The following is a 19,084-nucleotide window of genomic DNA, read 5'->3' on the forward strand; positions in this document are numbered from 1 at the left end:
TAAGAATCAAATAAGCCACTAATAAGATATCTATGAAAACATTTTTCAATTATCTCTAAGTTCGTTAGTCAAAATATAAATTCCTGAAAAATTATTTTCTAATTTGGTATTTTCAGCTCATGCAGGCTGAGTGAATTATCCTAAACAAATGTAAGTTAAATTTGCTATAAAAATTATAAAATAGAATAAGAAAAATAAGTGGTTTTAGGACCATTTGTTGTTCTATACTATCTACATCTCAACTATGTATTCTCTACATCCTATTGCCATTCTATCCACATCAAGAACTCAAAAACATATAGCAATACAAACCTCAGAAACACCTAGAAAGTCATATATATTCATATGTATTATTTGTATTAGAGACAGGGTCTCGCCATGTTGCTCAGGCTGAACTCAAGCCCCTGGGCTCAAACGGTCTTCCCACTCAGCCTCCTGAATAGCTAGGACCACAGACATGCACTATCATGCCTGACTAGAAAGTCATATTTAACTTCCTTATCCATTTATGTTTAAGCCCTCAGAGGCCATGGCAAAGTCAAAGCTATTTGTACAGGAGCTATTTTGTAGGATAACCAGGAAGAGAATGTTCAAGGTTCAAATTTGTAGATCGATGATGATTCTCAAACTCCTGATTCTAAAAACAGGGGGTACACAAAAATCCAACCGATGTATATGTCTTATAGAGTATACAAGGCACCAGCATTTGGGAGGTGGACCATCACCATCAAAACTTTACTACCTGCTAGGCTATCTTGCTTCTTCTGCTCTAATTCACTCTGGAAGAGAGAACACAGTAGAAACAGGAGAAGGGTCCGGATCGTCAGTACTCGGAATAACACCAGACCAGGAGATGATGCATACGGACATCTGCGGAGGTTCTCTGCCAAGGTCTGAGGGGACCTGGCGGGGCACACACACCACCCAGAAAGTCCCCATTTAAGTCAGGTGTTTCTTTCCACACGACACCTCACAATGCAAGACAGGGCATCGCTGATTGCTGGGGTTGTGGCAGTTCCATCTCCACCTTCACAAGTTACAGAAAAACATACAGGGGTTGTCACAATCAATGCTACCACCGGTGCTTCCGCCACCAGCTCCTCCTACCCATGCCCTCGCCCAGAGCCTGCAGCAGAGGGCTCCTGCCCCAAGAACTTAATTTGCGGCGAGAGTCAAGTTCCCACATCCTGTTGAAGAGGGGCCTGGTGCTCTCTCCAGCCTCAGAGGCTCAGCCCACTGGAATCCACCACAGCTCATTTGTAATGAAATAGATATTCTATTAGCAAGTGCTTAAATCGCAACTACAGGTCAACAAAGGAGCTAAGAAAATCATCTCCTCCACTCCCATCTGTATGACCAAGCAAGGTGAAATTTAAGTAAACTCAGTCCATCAGCCAGTATGTTCAATGCACATTATGGAAAGAGATGTGCCAGGTTCAGGGATGTGTGTGTTTGTTTGCCAGGGAGGGAACTGCTGTTGAGCAGGAAAAATAAAACAAGGTTCCTGCTTTTACATCTCCTTGGGGAAACAGCACATATGTAAATTATAATTCATTAAGAATCTAAATAGGCCGGGTACAGTAGCTTGTGCCTGTAATCCCAGCACTTTGGGAAGCTGAGGCAGGTGGATCACCTGAGGTCAGGAGTTCAAAACCAGCCTGGTCAACATGGTGATACCCCGTCTCTACTAAAAATACAAAAATTAGTGGGCGTGGTGGTGCATGCCTGTAGTCCCAGCTGCTCGGAGGCTGAGGCCCGAGAATCGCTTGAACCCAGGAGGCAGAGGTTGCAGTGAGCCAAGATCGCGCTACTGCATTTCAGCCTGGATGATAGAGGAAGGCTCCGTCTCAAAAAAAGAAAAAACGTATTTAAACAGTGTTAATGGGGATAGAAGAGATCCCTGCGGTTCTATTATCTGTAGTGGAACTTGTTATCCACCATGCCTGTGAAGGGTCTTGTCAGGAGTACTGTATTTTCAGCCAGCAACCATTAACTCTTAAGTTGGGGTAGTTTTTTTAATGTAATTTATAGTAGTAAAGAGTTTTATGAAAGTTTATTTTCAGATTAAAACCATTCCCTTTTCCAGGTTTCCTGGGTACAAAGACTGTGTGTGTGCGCACGTGTGCATTGTGTGTGTGTTGTGTGTGATGAGAAGGGATGGAGGGCTTGGTCATAGGGGACATATGTATTATTTTCTTTAATCTAGGCAATGCAAACCAGTAATGCAGAATCCTATTGCTGTATAAAAATTTGAATTGCTTGAATCTATTACAAATTTTTGCCAGTGTGCTTCCTGCCTCAAGGATAGTAAGTTTCTCCAGCTTAGGGGAGAACATTCTGTCTCTTTTTGTTACACTTTTTTGTTACACATTCAATCTTTTTGTTACACCTCCTGGTCAGACCTTGGCAGAGCAGGTCCTAAGTTTGAGTAACAAAAGGCATCAGCCCCACAGAAGCTGGGTCTCCAACCAGAGCACCATCTTCATCTGCCCTGGCTACAACCTCCAAAGCCTTAGGCAGGACGAGGGCTGGCTTCCTGGAACCTTTTCTCCTGTACTCATGAGCCCCCTCACAGCCTCTTGTTGCCCTCTGATATCACTGTACTGGGGTCCTATTACGGGTAAGGATGGCAGTGGTAGGAACAAATTTTGTTCCATAAGAAGAACCAGCAGTTGAAACCGAATAAGTCATGGGTAACAAACGACTTTATCTCAATATAAGAATAAAGAAACTCCACATATGGTAAAAATTTATCAAAGATTTTTTGAAAAACCAATTTGGGTAAACTATTTTATTCATTTACTGCCTCCCTCATGATTAGAAGCATTACATACAATCAAATGAAGTCATTTTATTCCTTTTTTATGGGCTTTATACAGGGAAGAGTAACAGCAGCCACAGCAGAGATTAATTCTCCTCTTGCTTTAATTGCAAAAGTGACACAAACATATCATAAGGAGGTAAAATCTGACTTTGAAGTCATTTTAAATTCATTAGTTACCCATGATTTATGGAAGTTTCATTTCTTTTGTATTTTAAAGAATATCCTAAAGATGAGACTTTCCAAGGTGGGCAACTTTAAAAACCATTGCTAGTAGTGGCTCATTTAGTTTCTATACAGTTATTTGTAGGTGTTAGAGTGTAGTCTATGGAAAAAAAAAATTAAAATCTGACTTCCTGGTAAGTTAATTTCAGTAGTTCAAGAGCAATAGAATTAGCTCAGGGTTTCTCAACTTTGGCACTATCCACGTTTTGAACTGATAATTCTTTCTTGTGGGAGACTCTCCTATAGGACAGATGTGCAGCATCCCTGGCCTCTATCCAACCCCTTCCCTGGCTGGTCATTTTAGTCAAAAATGCTTCTAGACATTGAAAAACCTCCCCCAGCGGGGGGGGGAAGGGGGGAATTCCCACTAGCACAGGTTAAGAACCACTAGATTAGCACAATATCCAAGAAATATTTAAAACCATGAGTAATATAACAATAAAACTAAAACAAAACAAAATCCTGTTCCCAATAATAGAGATAAAATATTTTTAGTTTTCCACATGTAACTATGTAGGTGAACTGACTACAAAAGGGAAATTTTCTTTCTAGGAACAGAAAAGATGGGATGTCTGTCCTTCGTGCCGTCTCAGCCTTTAACTGTTTACTAGGTTCATTACTTTTATGCAGATTGCTAAAACTGAAAAAGATTTTCTGAAAACTGGGCTTTTTAACTGGAAATCTGGAGGATGTAACAAAAGCATTTTTGTTAACAGACATTTTCCCAAGGTCTGTGGCAAATGTAAAAGTTTATACCATTGAAGATAGTGAGGAAGGGCAAAATATATGGGGGCTAAAGGAAATTAATTTCCATGAAGAGATTTTCTACTATTAAATCTGTGTTTGCGAGCTATATTGGTGAGTCATCTGGACTAAGCATTATATGGATACATAGCAGGTAGAAATAATAACAAATTGCTTCAAATGGCTTTGAAAAGAAATTGCAAATGAAATTTTTGTTTTACTAAAACATTATAAACTGTGATGTCTTCCAGATTGTGAAATACCTCCTCTGATTAATAAGTAGAAGCCCAATCTTGATATCATTAAGTTAAAAAGATTCTGCAAATAACATGCACCGATATGGTCCAACTGGCAAGGGAAAAAAGTAGAGCTAATATTGAAACTATTTAACAACTGGAATTGGCATAGGTACAAACAATCAGAAATGGTTGCTGATCATACATCCACCTGTACTGGTGTATATATATCTACTGAATATCAGTCCTAGAAAAAGACAAGGTGCAGAGTAGATGTTTCCATCTGTGTGAAAAGTGGGAGAAGGAAGGATGTAAGTGTGTGAATATGTGTGTGTTTATGTTTACATATGCGTCGGTTAGCAGCATACATGGGAAACTGGTGACAGTGATTGCCTCTAGAGAGAACCAGGGAAGATCATCATGTAGTTTATTATTTAAGGAAGATCAGCTTGAGACTAAAAAGTAACACTGCTAGTCATTATTCCAGAACAACAGGTATGAACTCCTACTGTACTGGTAAATGAGGGCATCAGCCTAACTGGGGAACTAACTTAAGGAGTTGTAGAAGGCTTACTTTTCACTCTATCACACACAACAATATATTACCCCTACCCTTTTTTAAGTAAAAATAAAAGTACTAGAGAATTGAATAGATATTCAATCCACAATGAAATCAGAATGAGAGAATATCCATTTTAAAAATCATTTTTGCTTTTTCTATCATTATGATTAAAGAAAAAATCTACCTATTATTGTTACGATTAAGGATGAGTCTGGGTGTTGAACACTTTATCTACTAAACTTATTAACAGTGATCGTGATTAAACAATCTCTAAAGCTAAGAAGCCAATATTAGTGATTAGATAGTTGCAGAGTACAGGCTACTGATTTGCCAGACATATTAGTGACTAAGGGACTCTAAGATGTCCTGCATAGGAATTTGTTGCTCTTTCTTTCCCTGTCTTTCAACATCCAGTGACAAGTCTCACAGTGTAGGTAAACCAAACTTAAATATTATAACTCTATTATGTTATTCAGGAGTACATTAGTTCTAGCTATTTTAATTTAAAATTGGGACATAACATTAATGATTGCAACTTCAGAATTTGGTCACCTAGAAAAAATAATGTTTTGTGACTAGCGAATTAGAAAAACAGAGATAGCAGGTAATTATTACATATATATTACAGGTAGTTCTTATCTAAGAACTTTACATGCCTTTACCCATTTAATCCTTATTTTAAAAGAAAAACCCTGTGAGCTATAGGTACTGTTATTATTCTCATTTTAAAGATGTAGAAAACTGAGCCTCACAGAGGATAAGTACCATGCTAGATCACGTGGTTAGTAAAGTGGCAAAGTCAAGGTTTGAACTCAAGTCATAACCCTAGAGCCTGTGCTATTAACTTTGACATTGCACTGCCTCCTGGGTCTGGGTTGGCAGCTGAAAGACTTATGTTCCAATCTAAATCTACCACATTGAGTTTGATAATGGGTCAGGGTATTTAATGGGTTTCCCCCCCATGAAATCCAAGGCATAAAGTAGCCACGTAAGTAGGATACCACTTAAAACTCTTGCTTTCCATTTCCTCATTGATGCAGAAAGAGAAAGTACTAGAGAATGTCTAACATTTCACTTGATTTATAAAAATCAGAAATCCTCCAGTGTGCCAGGTACTCTTTAAAGTGCTTTACATATAGGAAATTGTTTACTTTTCCTAACAGTCCTACAGGTGCACATTATTATTCCCATTAGGGAGGTGAGAAAACTAAGCCCAAAGAATTTTGATGTCTTTTGTCCAAGGTTAAATAGCCAGTAAGAATCAAACCCAGGCCACCTGGTTCCTAAGTCCGTGCTCTTAGTCACTCAGCTACGCAGCCTCCTGTTATAAATCTGGAATATACATTATATGATATGGAATTATGTCTAGAATAAAAGACATCTTCCACAGAGACAGACTTCCTTCATTAGGGGGCAAATTTCTGTTCTTGGTACTGCCATAATTATGCCCTTTGTACTGACGTTTGGGGTCCTCTGCAACTCTGATCTCCCTGAGGGTTCAGGGAAGAACCCATTCTCTCCTACTCGCTCCCCCAGCACCCAAATTCTCCCTTGTTCTGCTGTCTTCCTACCTCTTGCCTTTGGGAATTATTTGAGGATTTGAGGAAGTCAGGGGTGGTAGGAAAGTGGCAAAGGGAGGAAAGGTAGAAAACAAGCAGTTTCCAACAACTCAGATAAGGGAGATAAATTAAAGGTACAAAATTCAAGCTGGAAATTGCTGCTCTTGTTAGCTTTTCTGCTCCTGCTTAAAACCCTAGCCTTCCACCCTGCAAACACACATGCCCTACAGTCTGGTATGGAGAGAAACTCTTGCTGAGGGCACCATTTCTTGTAAAATCACTATGCACAGTGTTCATCTGAGTGCCTGCCTTCATTCCCCAAGCATATATTAGAATCCTGACGGAGCCAGGCCCTGGGCTAGGTGATGCCTGTATACAAAAAGAAATGAGGCAGTTTCTGGACTTTGGAGACCCAGATACAACTGAGTTTGCTTGCCTGTGCTCACAGTTCCTAGAACTGTTAGGTAGCATATTCAAAACCTTGAGTACACTACTTAACTGTTCTAATAATAATTTCCATATATTGAACTCATATTGTATACCAGAGAGGCATTTTACAAATTCCGTGTTTAAAGCACATGACAATTCTGGCTAGGATTTAAACCCAGTTCTCATGCTTTTGCCATGCCATCCTCCTGCAGTTCCAGCCTCATTTTCCTTTCTTGTGAAATGGGGTTAAATAACGTCATTCTTTTAGAACTACTGTAAGAATAAGATGGGACGATATAGAACTAAGCACATGCATTTACCCCCCACTAAATGGTAGTTCTCATCACTCTAACAGGAAATAACATAGGGGCTTGTAGAAGCACCTGAAGTGTACATGAGTCAGGAGGTGGGAGTAGCCTTCCCAACCGGAGGGATCTGGTTTTGCACCTTGAAAGAGAAAATGTGCCTGGGTGCGGGGCAATGAAAGGTGAGGGATAAGTAGGAAAACATGTCATGGGTGAATTTTAAAGCATGAAAAGGGAAATTGTTATGGCCACATTGGTTAACTTCCGTGAATTTTTTAAAGTCTCCAATCTTCAAATATTTCTAAAAGAACTAAAAATTTAAACTCTTTGCTTTCAAGACAAAGAGCAAACACGCCATTAATTTTCCCAGGTAAAATGGGATTACATTCACAGAGAAAAGTGAATACCTATTATCTTTGCTATGTAATACCTTAATTCTAGACAAGCAGGGGAGACCCAGTAAAAGAACCTCTCAGAAAAAGGGATGACTGTGGAAAGAAAGGTCTGGAAATAAGATTGACAGCCCGTCCCTATTACCTCTTCCTTATCTTCCCCCTTGAGCCTCCAGAGCATGACCTCTAAACAGAACAATTCTGAAAGTGAGTACACTCACTTGCTAGTATGGACACAGGTGAATCATTAGTGCTAAATAATTACAAATTAGTAGAAGAAGTCATTTTATTACTTACTTATAAAAATGAGCAAGGTTTTCCCACCACATCTCCCTGTTAGCAAACAGAACTTAAATGTGGATAGAAGCAAAAAAAAAAAAAAAGAAAAAAAGAAACTCTTGCAAACCATAGAGATGTATGTTAAACATGGCCATAATTTACAGAAGAACTTACTTACTTTCATTTTTTAAAGGTAGTTTCTACTTAAGAGTCTCAATTATAAAATATGGAAGAAATCCTTTTTTAGTCACTTCCATATTTTTTCAAGTGAAACTTTAAAAATAAATAATACCAAGTTAGAGTAAATCCAACAAGATATCTAGAGGAACAGTGGGAATAAAGAAAGGATTTGTTTCTTAAGCAAAAATAAGCAAGTCAGTCTGAGATAACCAAATGAAAAAGTATATGCACAACCATAGCCTTCCCCTTTCAAGAAACTCTCGCAATTTATTTTGCCAGAGAGGAAGAGAAATGTTACAATATCTTGCTAACCAATCAGCAACACTGCAGGCCTCAAACCAGGAAGCTCTTTAAGGTATAGTATTTTAAACTGTGCAAGTAAGACTTTTGTCTCTCAGCTAGTTTTTGTTCCCTATGTTTGTAGGATGCAAAGGCAGATGTAAAGTCCCTCATGGCGAAATTTAACACAGGGGGCAACCCGACAGAGGATGTCTCAGTCAATAGCCGACCCTTCAGAGTCACAGGGCCAAACTCATCTTCAGGAATACAAGCAAGAAAGAACTTATTCAACAACCAAGGAAATGCCAGCCCTCCTGCAGGACCCAGCAGTGTACCTAAGTTTGGGTCCCCAAAGCCACCTGTGGCAGTCAAACCTTCTTCTGAGGAAAAGCCTGACAAGGAACCCAAGCCCCCGTTTCTAAAGCCCACTGGAGCGGGCCAAAGATTCGGAACACCTGCCAACTTGACCACCAGAGACCCCGAGGCAAAAGTAGGATTTCCGAAACCTGTAGGCCCCAAGCCCATCAACTTGCCCAAAGAAGATTCCAAACCTGCGTTTCCCTGGCCTCCTGGAAACAAGCCATCTCTTCACAGTGTAAACCAAGACCATGACTTAAAGCCACTAGGCCCGAAATCTGGGCCTACTCCTCCAACCCTGGAAAATGAACAGAAGCAAGCATTCCCCAAATTGGCTGGTGTTAAAGGGAAATTTATGTCAGCATCACAAGATCTTGAATCCAAGCCCCTCTTCCCCAAACCTGCCTTTGGCCAGAAGCCACCCCTAAGTACTGAGAACTCCCACGAAGAAGAAAGCCCCGTGAAGAATGTGTCTCCATCAAAGGGGTCCCCAGCTCCCCTGGGAGTCAGGTCCAAAAGCGGCCCTTTAAAACCAGCAAGGGAAGACCCAGAAAATAAAGACCATGCAGGGGAGATTTCAAGTTCACCCTTTCCTGGAGTGGTTTTGAAACCTGTTGCGAGCAGGGGAGGCCCAGGCCTCTCCAAAAATGGTGAAGAAAAAAAGGAAGATAGGAAGATAGACGCTGCTAAGAACACCTTCCAGGGCAAAACGAATCAGGAAGACTCGGCCTCAGGGGCTCCTCCTTCCAGGTTCCCTAAGGCCCCTTCTAAGCTGAGAGTCGAGGGGCCATGGAGCCAAAGTCAGGAAAAGGAAAAGGGAGACAAGAATTCAGCCACCCCAAAGCAGAAGCCATTGCCTCCATTGTTTACCTTGGGTCCACCTCCACCAAAACCCAACAGACCACCACATGTTGACCTGACGAAATTCCTCAAAACCTCTTCTGGAAACAGTGAGTTCTTTTCTCCTTTGCTATTCAGTATGGTTTACTCCAAGGCAGAGAATGTTTTAGCTTCTGGGGAAAGTTTCGTAAGGAGGAATGATTCTGTATCTGGTACTCATATGTGGTGTATAATGAATTTTCTTTGTCTTGTTTTTTTCTTTCATGTGGGAGGCCTGGGAAAGTAGGAAGTCTTCATTCTGTGAGAAAATGCCTTGGTCAGCTGGGGTTTTGTTGGGGGAAGGGAGAGGCAATGCATCCACTTCATTGATACGTGGCTTTGCTTAATGATAACCATTGCATTTACTTCCTTTGTTGGGTTTCATTTCTGTTGAATGAGACTGAGGTATGTTACCCCATCAACGCAGAGGAGTTAGACAGAAAATGAGCTATCCTCTAGGTCAGTGGTTCCCAAAGGGAGCAATTTTGTCCCCCAGGGGACATTTGGCAATGTATGGAGGCATTTTTGATTGCCACAACTGGAGGGTGCTACTGGCCTCTAGTGAGTAGAAGCTAGGGATGCTGTTGAAGATCCTACAATGCCCAGCACAGCCCCACAACAAAGAACTATTCAGGCCATAATGTCAATAGTGCAGATCTGACAAGCCCTCCTTTAAGTGACTGCAAATATCCACACAATTCATCATGTTTTCTGAGCCCAGTATTCAAATGAGAAAGGAACAGGACTCGTGAAATTCACATTTTAGCTATTTTCTATTTCTCAGTATAAAGTTTTCTGAACTTTTCTGATTCATAAAGTAATATATAGTTAGGAAAATGAGCCAGACAAAGGAGTACTTTCCTTTCCTTTCAGGTAAATAGTTTAAATTTCTACCAGAGATGTCACTGCAATTCTCTGGGATGTGGTACTGAGTGACTGCATGACAGAAGCTCACACATGCCTGCGATGATTAATATTTTAGGTAAATGATGTGCAATTGTTGTTTATTGTGAGGGGGGAAAAAGGTGCCTACAAGTGACCACACTACTCTTAGTTACATCTTTCTCCTTACAAAAGTATGGTCTCGTTAAAGCGGTTCTAAGCCTAAAGGTCATTTTTAGTTTTTGCACTGTAGAAACATCTTGCGATATATTATCTTCCTGAGATCAGTATTCTCCTTGTTCGTAAACAGTTTAGTGATCAAGTCCTCTGCTAATTCAAACACACAGAAAGCAAGTTTGGAATGATCCCATGACCATCTGTCTTCCAGACAGGTTCATCCTTGTTTCACATTGCATCTTCTCCTCATCTGTCATTTTGTTTCAATACCGGTTCATAATTCAGAACTGTTATTTTTGTGAGACTTTCTAAAAGGTCCCTTATTTCTCTTATTTCTTCACCTCAGATAAAAAATTAAGTATTATAACCTCCATTTTATGGCTGTGACTTCATGCCAGGGAAGGAGCTCTGATGTTAGGCAGAAATCCCTGGGAACTTTCTTCCATCTTTGTTTCACTGCAGCTCCAGTGCGGGTGGTGGCAGAGCACGGTGGTAACACACGTTGCCTGGTGTCATGCTTTTCAATGAGTTTCCACAAATGCTAACCAAGTCCTCTTTCTGACTCTGAAGGCCTGACAAGGTCTGATTTTTAGTGAAGTAAAGCTACAAAGGACCCAGGCAGAACTGCAGAGCAGACGGAGTTTATCCTTGTTCTCCTTCTCCTCTCCTTTGCAACCCTCCCCGGCTCCTGAATGCCTACCTGCTGTCAGTAACCCATGCCACAGTTCACATTTTAAATCTTGTCATCAGTGTAATCCCCTTAACATCTGATGCCTCAGGATGTATTATGCTCCAAAATGTATCCTGTTCTTTCTTCATTCACCTCTTCCACAAATCACAGCTCAATCCCTCTTAATCTAGATTGACCTCACTTGACATCTGGATTAAGCAATCTGATTCATAACTTTAAACTCTGACTAATATCCCTTTAAAGCATCCACATTCTTAAAAAGCATTTGAATTCTTTTATATTTTAAGTAGAAATTACATTCTGACTGAAAAAGAAGTAACTGTAAAATGGTGTACACTGAAGCTACCTTTAACCCTTGTCTGCCACTTTCTGGGTCTTTCTAGCCCCTACCCCGTAGAAACCACTCTTCTTAATTTCTTATATGTCCATCTGAAGTTTCTTTATGTTCACGCAAGCAAATACAAACATAAATACTACCCCCCACTGGCTTTTTACTCAAGAAATAGAATATTATGTGCAATGCTCTGATCCTTGTCTTTTTAAAACAAATAAATCCTGTATATCTTCCCACATTTTAATAAAGAGTAATTGATTGTTCTTTAGAGCTGTATAATACTTCAGTAAATGGGTGACAAGCTTAATCGATTTAACAATTTGTATTGTTTCCAAAAAACAACACTGCAGAAAATAAACTGGTGTTTGTATCATAAAGTAAGCATTTATTTTCTGAATTTTCTGAACACAAAATTTTTTAAGTCAGGTCTGCCTACTCTTGATCCTGCCACTGCTATTTTTCTTAAACAATGCTAGAAATACTAAGTAATTTACCATTTCATTTAGGAAGGTTAAAATATATCAGAATTAGAAAGTATATATTCATTTTATATAACTGGGTAAGCAAGATAAAGAAAAGAATTAAATTTCTGTTGTAGCAAAATTTTTTAAAATTCTGAATTCTATTTTTTATAATTCTGGAGTACGTAAGTAGAAAATAAATAATTATTAAATTATTAAATAATATACATATACATAAATAGGTGGTATATTGTACACACAGTCTTTAGATGGGAAAATTCTTTATTAAATGTAATTATCGCCCCCATTTCACAAGTGAGTGTTGAGATGTGACATATCCAAATCACACATCTGAGGCTAAAATCCAAGTCTCCAGATTGCAAGTTTAATAGTTTCTCCACATACCATTGTGCCCCTGTATGTATGTTTGCATGTTTGTGTTTAAAGCATAAGTGTATTATTTATTTATATTGAATATATATGCAGATACCCCTTGACTTATCATGGGGTTACATCCTTGTAAACATTCATAAGTTAGAAATATTATAAACTGAAAACACATTTAATATACCTAACTACCAAATGTCATAGCTTAGCCTAGCCCACCTTAAACGTGCTCTGGACACTTACATTAGCCTACAGTTGGACAAAATCATCTCACACAAAGCCTATTTTATAATAAAGTGTTGACTATCTCATGTAATTTATTGAATACTGTACCATGGTTTCTACTGAATGCATATTGCTTTTGTACCATCATAAAGTCAAGTAACCGTTAATTTGAACTGTCATAAGTAGGGCACCATCTGTGTATGTATACATATTATCACAAATATATACATAGGATTTTAACTTTTTTCAAAGGACTTTCAAAATGTTTATGTCTTTTAATACTTATAATGTCCCGTGAAATAGATAGAGCAGCTTTAATGAACCCATTTTAAACCGATGTGCAGAGTTTCCAGGTTATCCGTTACTAATGTTGTTAATGGTACAGAGCCTAACATGAGAGTGTTTGCCATATAATGCAGACTTCAAAGTCAGTAGACCTGGGGTTTAAGCACGACTAATGTATTTACTAGCTGCATGACCTTAGCTTTACCTCTTTCGGTGTATGTCTTTCTTCATTTGAAAAAATGAGTATAATACCACCTACTTCGCCAGCACGTTATAATCACTACACGAGATTCGTTGTAAGTGCTTAATACAGCATTTGACATATAATAATATCAAAATAAGTGAGCACTATCTATAATTTTATTACTTTTATTAGCATGAAAATTTTATTACCAGACCCGTGATGCTTTGATCATTTTATATTATAAATCATTTTTATGTTATATTATTCTAGGAATCATTAAACTGCATTTTACTTACTTGTTTGTAATATGTAAATGTATTTGTGATTTATGATGCCAGAGTCAAACAATGATGGTTAGAAGAGAGGATTCCCACCAGTTGGCCAAGAAAGTTCTGCCCTCAGATGCCTCCTTCCCCACAGCAAAGGCTGGTAGAGAGCAGTAGGCGGCACCCAGGTGGCACTAGGTCACAAGTGCCCCCAGATTTTGCCATCTCCTACTGACTGAAGCCAAGGGAAGGCATCTGACTCAGCCAAGCAGAGGTGGAGAGGCTGCAAAGCCAGCATAGATGACTGTCATCCCAAGACACTGGTATTATCAAAGGCAGTTTTCGAAGGTCATTGTTTCCAGAGTGCATTTGCTTTCCCCATTACCTGTCAACCTGGAAGAAATAAATAAATGTGGCCAATGGATTTGCTATGGATTATGATTGGCCACAGCTGCTTAGATTGGCAAATTCCAGGGAAAATACTTCTGAGTGTGCTGCTACAGGCCCTAAAAGTTTTTGAGGTTGGAGTTTTTATGCCAGCTCCAACAAAAAATGCCCAAAACACACCTGACTAGGCATGAATTTTCATATAACAGGGCTTCCAGATAAATTATTTGCTGCATGGTATAATTAGAAAATTTATTTATTTGCTTGTAAGAAAATGGGAAAGAAGAGAGGGAGTCTATGCTTTAGAAAACATGAGATTCTATTACTAAATATTTATTCACTAAGATTTAATAGATACTGATGAGAGCAAAACGAAAAGCCTTGCTAAGTGAATGTGGAGACTCCAAAAAGACTATTTTTTGTTGTTAGAAGTAACTATACTAGCGTTCAAATTAACAAAGATTCATCTAATAACTCTATATGCCTTTTAAACTAATACTATTTTCATAGCCTTCTACTTCATTTCTTCCTTTCCAGGTTCCCATCCAATTCCTTAAACCTCTTCCCCAGATATACCCTCCATCTCATATCATCTTTGCCCAATATATTAACTGTTAAAAATATTCATCATTTATTGAGGACTTGCCATATACCAGATACACATTACGCTGTTTATTCCTCTCAAGCCATGAATAGGAATTCTATGAGGAAACCAAAGCTCAGAGAGGTTGGGTAACTTGCCCAAAGGCACAACATGACTAAACAAGGTGTGGGTCAATCTCATGTCTCTCTGATTCCACAGACTGTGTTCCCACCCGCATTCCACCTCGTCGTGCTGGGTTGCCTCTCTTCAAACATAGAATATCACAAGACAATGAATCAAGCATAAATGAAACCCCCCAAATCCTCATTCCTCTCCCTTTCTGTGGCCTTTGGTTGAAACATACCTTTTGTTTGTTGTCTGTTTTGTAAATACCACTCTAAGCTCCATGAAGACAGAATCCAGTCTGCTTGCCATTCTCTCATTTGGAGTACGGAAGTAATATACATTTTTGTTAGCTTCTCAAGTTTATTCTTTCACAGAATTCTATTTAAGCAGGCCGGGCGCGGTGGCTCATGCCTATAATCCCAGCACTTTGGGAGGCTGAGGCGGGTGGATCACCTGAGGTCAGGAGTTCAAAACCAGCCTGGCCAACATGGCGAAATCCCATCTCTACCAAAAATACAAAAATTAGCCAGGCGTGGTGGTGCTCACCTCCCAGCTACTCAGGAGGCTGGGACAGGAGAATCACTTGAACCTGGGAGGCAGAGGTTGCAGTGAGCCAAGATTGCACCACTGCCCTCAGCCTGGGTGACAAAGCAAGACCTTGTTTCAAAAAAAAATTCTATTTAACTAGAATTTATGTGCTCCCAGATTTTGTTCAGTATTAGATTTTAATACTTTATAGTGTAGCAATTGTTTTAACACAATAGATAACCCCTGCCAATAGACTTGTACTCAACTGAATGGAGCTTGGACACAAAACAACTGTTATAACAGAGGGTCTATCTTGCAGATCGATTTAGCTGCCTTCCTTGTTAAACTGTAAGCTTGACTCTAACATGTTGCTTTTCTGATCATGAAACTAAATTTTTTTTTCCTAAGAACAATTTAGGGTTACAAAAGACTAACCATTTTTTAAAAAATCAAAAATCTCAAAATATTCTCTGAACTAACCTTTCCTTTGCTTCCTTTTGGGTCCTGAGCCAGTTCTGACACAAAGGGCTTCTTCCCATGTATCAACACAATACTTCACCAAAGTTTGGGTTCATAAGAACCCCTGGCCTGACTATTGGTTTGCATGTAGGATTTGGTAAAAACCTGCTGGGAAATATTCACTTCAACCCTTTTTTCTAGTCTTGTTCTTAATACTGGTGAGAAACCAAGACTGATTTTTTCCATGTGTGAGCTATAGGAATGATCAGTTAAGCACCTTGACAGCAACAGGTGTAAAGCCAGGACTCCAGAGGGCATTAACAAAAGACTGATGGTCCCCTCCTCATCTGTGTATGTATCATTTAACTAATCCAGCCTACAACAACTTGAAACCAAAAGGTGCTTGGGCTATTTTCACCAGCAAGTAACTTGTTTCCAGGAGTCGGTAAGTTTTTCCTTCACAGGCCCCAAAGCCATCACCCTTCTTTTTCCCCTCATTCTCCTTTTATATGTACTCTGTTAACATGACCTTATTAGATATTTACATATTGAAAACTGTTTTATATCAGCATGTGGCAGTGTTTTACAAATTGTTGCTCCTAGCCACCACAGGAAAAAGGGATTCTATGTTCACATTTTAGAAATGCAGTGGTAAGTGCTTTTCTTTAAAGATTTCTCCAAGTGTTAATATGCCACTGTGCACTGGGAATGTAAGAACACAATACAAAAAGAAGAGATCCCAGGATACTTTGACTGAAACAGCTCATAGACTGGACTATTACAGTACTCTGAATCACTGGAGGCAAAGCTCTCTCATACATAGACTGGAATTGGGAGTTACTCAACAGTGTGGTTCAGCTTTGGGGGGCCCTCAGCACACCCTGCACTCTCATTGTCCCAGGGCCTGGTGCACACTTTGTGGCTGGTGTCGTTCTTCTTTTTACCCCAGCCCGAGCCCAATTTATTTCACCCACCCTCCTTAATCCCTGAAAAAGAGGTTGTTCAGAAGACCTCCAGGGCTTCTTCCTTCTAGTGCACATTGAAAAGTCTAAGGAACCCACTTACTGTTAATCAGGCAACTTACCTAGGTTTAAGCATAATAGAAATGCCTCAGAAAGACTCTCCTCCCTTAACCACACCGTCCCTGGTCAAATTTTATGAAGTATCCCTATTAATCTTCCCTCTTGGAAACTTCTCTCTTCTGCCCTTCTAAGATAAGCCAGCAAACAAACTGTTCCCAGTTGTTTCCTATCCCAGCTGCATTCCTTGGTCTTTTTTAATACAAGATTTCCTTCTTTCCTTCCTTCCTTCCTCCCTCCCTTTCTTCCTCCCTCCCTCCCTCCCTCCCTCTCTTCCTTCCTTCCTTCCTTCCTTCCTTTCTTTCTTTCTTTCTTTCTTTCTTTCTTTCTTTCTTTCTTTCTTTCTTTCTTTCTTTCTTTCTTTCTTTCTTTCTTTCTCTTTCTTTCTTTCTTTCCTTTTTCTTCTTTCTTTCTCTTTCTCTCTTTCTTTCTTTTTTTTCTTTCTTTCTCTCTTTTTCTTTCTTTCTTTCTTTCTTTTTCTTTCTGTCTTTCTTCTTTCTTTCTCTCTTCTTTCTTTTTTTTTTTTTTTTATTTGAGACAGGGTCTTGCTTTGTCACTCAGGCTGAACTGCAGTGGCACAATCATAGCTCACTGCAGCCTTGAACTCCTGGGCACCAATCCCTCCACTTCAGCCTCCCGAATAGCTGGGACTACAGGCACATATTGTCACGCCCAGCTTTAATATTTTTTAAAATTTTTTGTAGAGACAGAGTCTTGCTTTGTTGTCCAAGCTGGTCTAGAACTCCTGGCCTCAAACAATCCTCCTGCCTCGGCTTCCCAAAATGCTGAGATTACAGGCATGAGCCACTGCACCCAGCTAATGTTTCATTTTTATAAGCAATCTACATGGTCTTTATTTCAAGATTCTGGCATTTAAATTTACTGTGGAGAAGTATGCGGACAACCTAAATTTCCCTCTTTGAAAATGATTTGCTTTTCTGCCTGGATTTCCAAAGAAATCTTTGTCCTTAAGGTTAAGAATCTTAGCCAGTATGCGTCTGTGTCAATCATTTTATCAGTATTCTCTCAGGCTCTCAGGAATTTGCTGTGCTATATGAACAGGGGTCACACTAGTTCTTTTGATCTGGCTGAAGGATGACAAGTGCATCTGCAAGTTCTAATCCAGTGTGATAAATTTGCCTTCCCCTCAGAACTGCGATTTGAGTTCTGAGTGTGGCTTTGAATCCATTCTTCTGTGGCATACATATTAGCTGTGCTGGTCTCTAGGGTAGTCCTTACTGGGGACCCAGATTCCATTCCGTTTCCTGAGATCTCATTCAGTGCCCTGTACCGGGGCAGGGCCAGCCCTGGCAACTCATCCCCCTCCTGCCTCTCCTGTGATCCTGTTGTGGTATTTAGGACTTTTGTGCTGAAGGATTTCCCTTGACCTTCCCAGGCTGCTCACTCACCTTAGAGTTCGCTTCTCCAACCTGTAGTGTATTAGAGAGAATGCACAGACTTTTCTAGAACCACTGTCTTCCCTCAGTATTGCTTTTGGACATAGAGAACAGGTGGAAGGTTAGCTTGCCTCCGGTGGCATCAGAACCTTCTGTTTCTTCCCTTAGCCACCACTTTTTGAAGTTTATGCATGATATTGTCTTCCCTTTCTTGTGAGGTGACTGCTAGTGAGTTTTAGATAATGTTTGCCTTGACTTATTTTGTTTTTTTACTATTTTTACTTGGGAATTGGAGGAGGGACACTCTGAAATTTCCCATCCTCATTTGTAAATACCACTAAATACTTATTATAGTTAAGTATAATATAAGTTAATTATAGTCTAAGGATCAATATTTCCAAAAAGACCATCGATTTACCCCTTCACAAGGCAGACAGCAAGATGGCAGAACTATTAATAACATGCACTGAGTGCCCACCCCAAGCCTTGTTCCATGCTCTCTGGACCATGATCACTGATCAAGGACACTCAGGTGTCCTCTAACCCCTCCCCACGTCTCCCACTCTGAGGAGTCTTGTGGACATGATCCCAGTGGGGTATGAGGAAGATCCAGGGCTGGATGCCTGGACTGTGATAGAGCCTGCCCTCTCCTAACCTGCAGATGCCTTGAGGGCCATCATTGTGTAAGCCTTTAATCAGCCAATCCACTTAGAGGAGGAGGTGAACAGAACACTGGATGGGAGAGTGAGCCAGGACAAGGAGAAGGCCCCTGGAGCTGGCCTGCGAGAAAGGCAGATTCCTCATCTTCAGAGACTTTGCCATTGAAAAGTTCCCTTGGCATATTTAGGGTCCTGGTTCCCTGCTGCACACTCAATTTGACCTTCAAGATTCTTTCTGCTCAGGCACCAGCTATTCCTTTAATATTAATTTTAGCTCAACAATAGTCCACACTTATCATTTAGTTTACAGGGAAGAGTTTCCTTAATATAGTTATACTCACCCTGCTTTAAGAGAGACTATCGCTTTTCTTAGTTATGCGAGCAGAAGTTTCCAAATAGCATAACTTAGGGCAATATGCCATGATTTGCCCTTGTTATAAGAACTCCTCCTGCGATCAAGAGGCTAAAACTGATATATGTTTAAGCATCTCAAAAAATAAGAAAATATTGTCCATTCAACTGGCATTGTATCAACTTTAGTAGCATACAAGAAGATATGACCACTTGTAATATAAACAAATGTTTTCACAGTTGCTGAAATAAATAAAATGTAAAATACATTACCCTCAAATAAAGTATGAGATGCATTATGAGATGATTTACTTAATTTGATCAAAATTATACAACCTCTAAAATATTAAAAGCATTAAAATGAAATTATAATTTA

At 39.7% G+C, this 19,084-nt stretch overlaps 1 protein-coding gene across 5 annotated transcripts in view; it reads left to right on the forward strand.

The window, feature by feature from the left end:
- Positions 1 to 19,084, forward strand: part of FYB1 (FYN binding protein 1) — a 164,566-nt gene that overhangs the window by 54,996 nt on the left and 90,486 nt on the right. For all 5 annotated transcript variants that reach the window (XM_011726745.2, XM_071098989.1, XM_011726746.3 and 2 more), the window contains exon 2: positions 8,157 to 9,318. In XM_011726745.2, the coding sequence (XP_011725047.1) occupies positions 8,157 to 9,318 (1,162 nt within the window). The remainder of the gene's footprint in view (positions 1 to 8,156; positions 9,319 to 19,084) is intronic.

Source organism: Macaca nemestrina, chromosome 6 (genome assembly GCF_043159975.1).
Source record: "Macaca nemestrina isolate mMacNem1 chromosome 6, mMacNem.hap1, whole genome shotgun sequence".
Taxonomy (NCBI): Eukaryota; Metazoa; Chordata; class Mammalia; order Primates; family Cercopithecidae; genus Macaca; species Macaca nemestrina.